At 51.4% G+C, this 7,536-nt stretch overlaps 1 protein-coding gene across 1 annotated transcript in view; it reads left to right on the top strand.

Moving 5' to 3' along the window:
* Nucleotides 1-7,536, top strand: part of BRSK1 (BR serine/threonine kinase 1) — a 30,011-nt gene that overhangs the window by 990 nt on the left and 21,485 nt on the right. Inside the window, exon 4 of the mRNA XM_045292383.1 lies at nucleotides 2,205-2,345. Within this exon, the coding sequence (XP_045148318.1) occupies nucleotides 2,205-2,345 (141 nt within the window). The remainder of the gene's footprint in view (nucleotides 1-2,204; nucleotides 2,346-7,536) is intronic.

The raw sequence follows: 7,536 nt of genomic DNA, 5'->3' as shown, positions 1-7,536 counted from the left end.
ACTGCACATCAGAACACCTCTGTCCTCTGGAAATTTAGAGCACCAACCACACCAGACCCTGCTTGCTAAGAGCAGCTGTGTCCTGGTCACCAAGGCAAATGTCCCCTGGTAGCTAAGGGCCCCACTCATCCCCCAACATAACTCTGGGTGGTCTAGCTAGATACCCCCAGCAATGTGCCTCCTCAAGAGTTCCATGTGTGTTATCTCAAAGACTGTCATCCCTCAGGAAGGATGGGGGTGGAGTCCAGCTGTCAGGACTCCAGAGAATGGGCCTTTGTCTGGACACTAGAGACCCAAGGGACAGCTGGCTTGACCATGGGGAGAGGGCACCCCCACCACCCAATCCCCAGGATGAACTGACTCCATCTCCCATCAGGCACTAGGTCCTTAACAGAGGCAGACGTAGCCCCAGGTGCTGGTGGGAGTTGTAATTCTCAGGCCTACCCAGATGTGACAGTCCCTCGTCCCCCAAGTCTCACAGTCCTCCCGCCATCCCCTCCATGGAGCAGGATTGGCATCCATGTTTCCTGGAAGACTTCCTTTTATCACTGGATGGCAATAGAGGGCAAGGCCTTCCAGGAGCGCTGAGAAATGTGAGCTTTTGTTTCTCAGGGGCAGATGGGAATTGGAATTTTCACCTGCCGCTCGCTGCCTGATGGGATTTGTAGGCTCCAGTATCCAAGTGACTGATGGGAATAGGGAGTCTTTGTGTCCCAGAGGCTGCTGGGTATTGGAAGTTTTTTGACCTCCCAGAGGTTGATGGGAGTTGGGAGGTTTGGTTTGATTTTATCATGGTGACAACATACCTGTCAAAGCATGTGCTAAATACAACACGCATAACCATTTGGTGACCTGGGTTACATTTTTTCCATGGGTGGCACCATGCTACCCTGTGGGGAGCTTAGCGTTTTCCATCTCAGAGGCTGATGGGAGTTGGGAGGTGGTGTGTTGTTGTTTTTTTAATTTCTCCCAGAGGCTGATGGGAATTGGAGTTCTGACCTCACAAACATTGAGTAACGTGGTTATTATTGTTGTCCATGAATTGAGTGGACTTTTTCCCCCTTCTGCCCAAAGCATCTCATGAGGATGAGAGGCTTGGCTTATGGGCTGATGGATTAACTATTGCTGAATTGTATGCCATCAGGTTGATTCTGACTCTTGCGGACCATGCGTGTGTGCGTGTGTGCGTGTGTGCATGTGTGCGTGTGTGCGTGTGTGACCTTAGCAGAACTGTGCTTCCCAGGATGGTCAGTACCCATGGCCTTGTTGACCTTCCTGCCTTCCTTCTGAGGCAGCTCTGGAGAGACTGAGCCTCGAGCCTTTTTGTTAACAGCCAAGAACTAGCCAGAGACCCTGCTCATGAGAGAAGCTTTTTAGAATGGAGGTCTCTGACCCTCCAGGCGCTAATAGAATTGCTGAGAGGAAAATAGGAGTCAAAAGGTTGAACCCCTAAAAGTTGTCATTGGCGTTTTCTTGCTGCCCAGGGCATGATAGGACTTTGATTTTGTCTTTTCCGTTGGGTGTTGGAGTCTGTACTTCCTAGGGGCTGATGGGAGCTGTAGTCTTTCCCTCGTGGGCGTTGACTGTTGGCTGGACACACACTGCAAATGTCCGGCTCTGAGGAGAACTCAGTGCCTCACTGAGGCATCATAGGTGCCTCCCGAGAAAGGTCTCCATCTGCTTCTGAAAGGAACCAGAAGGCATCACTCTGACATGCACAGGGTCTCAGAACCGGCATGGTTACTGGTTTATCAAAGGTTATTGGGTGAGAATAGATGAGGCTTCTATCATCCACTGCCCAGAAGAGGACGGGAATTTGAAGTGTGGCTGGTCAGAGGCTAGCAGAGCGGGAGGGTCTCTTTTTCCCAGAGACCTGAGAGAATTGAAGTCTTTGACTCCCAAGCGCTAATGGAATTGCTTTATCTCCAGAGAACAACTAAGTGTGAACTCCTTTGAAGTGGGATGGGAGACTCTTCCCTTCAGGGACTCATGGAGATGGGAGACTCTCCCTCCCAGGGCCTGATGGGGATGGGAGATTCTCCCACCTAGGGGTGGGCGTAGGAGTTTCTAGCTGCCTATGGTCAATGGGAGTTGAGCTCTGGGGCTGGGTCAGTTTGGGCTGATGGAAGGCGGAGACCATGCCCTTTGGCCACCACATAGTCCCTTCCAGCCCGCTTCCCCCTCTGTCCCTGCCCCCTCCCCAGGTATCTGGTTCTGGAGCATGTTTCTGGGGGTGAGCTGTTCGACTACCTGGTGAAGAAGGGGAGACTGACCCCCAAGGAGGCCCGGAAGTTCTTCCGCCAAATTGTATCAGCGCTGGATTTCTGCCACAGCTACTCTATCTGGTGAGGGGACAGCTTAGTGGGAGGCGGGGGAGCGGGCCTGAGGTCCGGGGAGGGGTGTGTAGCATATTGACGGGAGGACAGTGGGGAGGGGACCCTAAACAAGTCTTTCACCCGTGTAATTTTATTTTTTTTAACATGAGCGGTCACTCACAAACCACACAAAATTTAGGAGCCCTGGTGGCATACTGGATTAGATGCTGGGCTGCTGACTAATTACAAGGTCAGCGGTTCAATTCCACCAGCCAGCTTCTCAGGAGAAAGATGAGACTTTCTGCTCTCAGATAGATGTATAGCCTCCAAAGCTCACAGTGGGCAATCCTACCCTCTTTCTACAGAGTCACTATGAGTCACCATAGGCTTGAGGGCAGTGAGTTTGGGCACAGAGCAGCTCTGGGCTGCTAACCACAAAGCTTAGAGGCTCGACCCTCCTGTGTTCGTCTGGGTGGACTAGAGAAACAAATTCCTAGGCCCTCATAGGTGTAGAAGAAAGAGCTTTATATACAAAAACAGTTGAATATTGAGAAAACATCCCAGCCCAGTCCAGATCAAGTCTGTGAGTTCCATGTTAGCCCTTTATGTCCGATACCAATCTATAAAGTCCTCTTCAGACTCATGAAACACATGATGGAGAATGCAGGAAGCTCACAGGCCAGTGGGTGCAAGGTCTTGCAGTAGAAGCATCTCAGCGCCACTGGCAGGGGTCTCCATGTGGCTCCTCCAGTTCCCAGGCATGGAGTCTATCAGCTTCCCTACACCTTCGCCCCATTCACAGCGAAGAGTTCAACGACTGTTTTGATGCATCTAAAATCGCTCTTCAACAGGGGCTGGGGGACGGGGGAACTCAACAACCAAATTCCCCTGAGATACCATTTCACTGGTGATGGTGGTTCGGGGTCCCCCCTCCCACAGGGACCTCAGAAGAAAGGCCTGAGGGTCTATATCAGAAAGATCACCAAAAGCAAGACAAACCAACTGCCGAGTCGATTCTGACTCATAGTGACGCGGTATAAAAGGCAGGCGGACTGCCCCTGTGGGTTTCCAAGACTGAAGAGCGATTTTAGATGCATCAAAACCCATCGTTGAACTCTTCGCTGTGAATGGGGTGAAGGTGTAGGGAAGCAATCCATTTTCTTTCTCTTTCTTTTTGCAAACGCTTTATTGGGAATGTGGTGACGGGCGTATAGGGCAGATCACAGTTTTGTGTTTGAGCATTCATACACATGCTGATTCTGCTCATCCACTGCAGTGCCTGCACTGCCCCACTGCTCACCCACGCCTCCCTGTTTCCGTTCTTTCTTCTTTCCCAACTTTGTCCTTGGGCACATACTGCCCGTTTGATTTTAAATATTGAGTATTCTAACATTGGGGGCCGGGGGGGGGGTCCCACCAATCTCTGTCATATCAGTAACCCTGGTCTCCTGCGTGATTTGGGGTTTTGTGCCACATTTTCTCCTGATCAATCCAGGGACCGTCTACAGGGATCCTTTTCTGAGCAGTTAGCAGTGGTAGTCAGGCACCATCTAGCTCTTCTGTCTCAGGGTCGTGGAGGCTGATGAATAGATCCGTGTTCCGTTCAACAATTCCTATACGTCATGGATAGCAATTCCCACGATATCACTTCACTCCTCCCACTTCCTGGATTTCCCTTTCTCCTCCTTTCCTTGACCCTTCCTGAATTCTTAATGTGGTCCTTGATCACATACTTGTAAGGTCCAGCCCCACATCTGGGTGGGTTCTAAGGGAGCGGGCGTGTGATTGAGGGGTACATTAAAGACACATGAGGCAAGGTGTGCAAGGGCTCACCTCCTCCGATGGAGGCAGGAACCAGGGTGAGGGGTGAATGGGAAGGGAAAACATTACGTGACAGGTAAAAGTTTTGGGATGGTTCACCTCCGCCATGGCTTCAGGAACGAGGTCGGAGCAGAGAGAGAGCGTAATATATTCTCTCAGGAGCTTATATAATCTCCGGCGTGCAAGCCACAGCAAGCACATAGTAACAGGAAGAAGTTGTATTAGAGGCGTACATGTGCAGGAAGGGGACCAGCTAGGGGTATCCGCTCAATAGGAAGGGGAAGTACTAGAGGCACACATGTGACAGGAAGGCTGACACTTAACAAGAGTCAAGAAGGCAGCCTAACCTTGGTTGTCTCTGACCTGGCTTGACTTTAGGTGTCTTTGAACTCTTCTCCAGGGGAACTGTCTATGGTCCTTTTCAGGAGGAAGTGAGTCGTACGTAGGGTTAGATGGTCTGACTGCTTTTGATGGCAGACAACCTTTAGGCAGATGGCCTTCAAGCAGTTGACCTTCGTGAGTATAGTGAGTGACCATGTGCTTGCAAAGGACACCTTAAGTTTGGCATTACTATGGGGGGGAATAACTTGTACTTAGGAGAACGTGATTGAAATGCATCTCCAACCTACAAACGTGAGGGTTCCCTCCACGGGAGCCCTGGCCTCCCAGACTCCTTCACACATTCGCGTTGAGAGTTTGTCCTCTCTCGCTTTCCAGTTCTGTTTCCCACCCGTGCTGCCCTTTTGATCTCTAACCGTTGATTATTCTGAGGAGTGTGTGCCTCCCTCATGTAATGGCTCATGCTATAGACCTGTCTGTGGCTTGGCTGAAAGTTGATCCGCAGAGATGGATTCCGTTCCAGACCTGGAAGGTGGCTGAGAGCCATCATCTCAGCCATCCATCAGTCCATCTCGAGCCAACTAATGAGCCTCGTCTTTTGTTGGTTGGTTTGCTTGTTTTAATGATTTTGAGTTTTAGTCTACATTTTCTCCCCCTCCAGCCAGAGTTTCCTCATGTGATTTCTTTCAGAGGGGCTGGAAGTCGTCCATGGGGCACCATCTAGTTCTTCTGGTCTCAGGATCACAGAGGCTGAGTTTCATGTGGTATCTTAGTCCTTTGGACAGGTTGTTTCTATGCGTCTTCAATTTCCACTTAAATGTCTGTTATTCTTTTTGGCTCAGCCCAGTGGGGAGAGACCAGTTGTTCATTGCACCTTCCCTTATGTGGTTTGGATGCATGTATCGCTAATGAGTAGTGACTTTGAACACCTGTTCCTGCACTTCGTGGCAACGTGTGTGCCTTTTTGGGGGGAACAACAGACATTTTGGATCCTTCATAGTCAGGTTCTTTATCTCTCTGTTGTTGAATTACAGGAGTTCTCGGAATAAACCATCTTTGAATGTACAGGGTTTCCATTTCCCCCCAGATCATTGACTGCTTTTGTACTTTCACAGCACCGTTGTTTTTCATTTGATGAACTCCCACTTGTTGAGTGTTTTGCTTTTCGCTTCTATCGTTCATAGGTTTTTTTTTTTGTTTTTGTCACATTTAAGAAATGGTCGCTCCATGACATAGTGGGTTAAGCATTGGGCTGTTAACCTCATGGTTAGCAGTTCGAACCCACTAGCCACCAGCCATTCCTCACAGGAAGGATGAGGCTGTCTGTTCCCCTGAAGGGCTTACAGCCTTGAAAACCCTACACAGGGTCGCTGTGCGTCTGACTTGACTCAATGGCCATGGGTTTTGGTTTAATCTTTAGGGGAGGAGCCCGGGTGATGCAGTAGATTACGTGTTGGTGGTTAGAACCTACCCGATGCTCCGTGAGAGAAAAAGAAGGCGGTCTTTTCCTGTACAGATTTGCTGCCCTACGGGGCAGTGCAGAGGAGCCCTGGTGCCTTCGTGGTTATCCATTGGGTTGCTAAGGACAAGGTCAGCAGTTCAAAACCATCCGCCGTTCTGTGGGAGAAAGACGAGGCTGTTGATTCGTGTGAAAAGTTAGTCTTTCACCCACAAGGGCAGCTCTACCCTGTCCTATAGGGTCCCTATGAGGTAGCGTAGACTTGATGGCCGAGAGCCTGCGTTTTGCATTTAGGAGTCTGCTTTGTGCTGTACGGTGGGTATCAGTTAGGACGGACTCAATCGATGGCGGTCAGTTTGTTGGCCCAAGTTGGTTTCTTTGTCGTTTGGGCTTTGCCCAACTCAAAAGTCACCGAGATTTTCTTCTAGAAATTACGTGTTTTTCTTCCCGCCCAGGTGGCCCACTGGTTAAGTACTAGGCTGCTGATGGAAAGTGGACCGGTTTGATCCCACAAGTCGCTCCACAAGAGGGGCTGTCTGCTTCCATCGACATTCACAGACTTGAACCCCTGGGAGCGTGGGGCAGGTCTACCTTTTCCCACAGGGTCCCTAATGAGTCAGCATCGACTCGATGGCAGGAAGTTTGGGTTTGGGGGTTGGCGGTGTTGAGAACGTGCTCGGTATCAGATGCGTGCTGGTCAGGGACAGGGTTAGATTCGGCGATCCAGGCCCACCGTTGGGGGACGTTAGTGACACTCTTTGAGGGGGGCGACTGTTCTCCCCTTCCTCCTCTGAGTTGCCCCTCCCCTCCAGCCCCAGCTCTCAAGACTGGAGGATGTTGGGGTGCGCGCGCGCGTCTAACCGTGCCTACAAGCGGGAGAAGGGGGACACACAGTGGGGAAGAGATGTGGCAGGCCCTTGGGAGGTGTGTTGTTCAGCCGCATCCAATCGGTTCCGACCCACAGCCACCTTACGCTCAACAGAAGAGAACACGGCCCGGTCCTGCACCACCCTCACTACTGTTCCTCTGCCTGGGCCCACTGTGGCTGCCACGGTGCCCATCCATCTCCTGGAGGGCCTTCCTCTTCTTCGCTGCCCTTCTTTAGCAACACGCGGAAGCATATGTCGGACCAAGCCTCCCCAGCCTGGCCTCTGAGGAGCACCCGGCTGTCCTTTTCCCAAGGCAGATTCTTTGGTTCTTTTGACGGTCCCTGGGGCGTTCCTTAATCCTCATCAGCGCCATCCTTCAAAAGCCTGGATTCCCCTCCAGCCTTCTCCGTCAGTGTCTGACGTCCACATGCACGCTTGAAAATACCGTGGTCTGGGTCCTTAAAGCCACACCCTTGCTTTGCCCTTCTCTAAAGAGATCGGTGCAACACATTTGCCGACAGTGGTCGCTGCATCGGGGGCTCTCCCGCCTGCCATTTCCCCGAGCACTGATTGTGGATCCAGGCAAGACGCCTGGATCTCAATGACTTGCATCGTGTCAGGATGCTGCCTCCCGGTCCCAGGGTGAGGATTTGGGCCTTCTGGACCGGCGGCGTTGCGATCCAGACTGAAGGCTGCCGTCCGGCTTCTTCATCAGGGAGGTTAGGGGGAAGCC

Source organism: Echinops telfairi, unplaced genomic scaffold (genome assembly GCF_000313985.2).
Source record: "Echinops telfairi isolate 266 unplaced genomic scaffold, ASM31398v2 ScPeMD7_655;HRSCAF=1070, whole genome shotgun sequence".
Taxonomy (NCBI): Eukaryota; Metazoa; Chordata; class Mammalia; order Afrosoricida; family Tenrecidae; genus Echinops; species Echinops telfairi.
The sequence above is the reverse complement of the archived record's forward strand: the minus strand, read 5'-3'. Positions and strand labels throughout refer to the sequence as shown.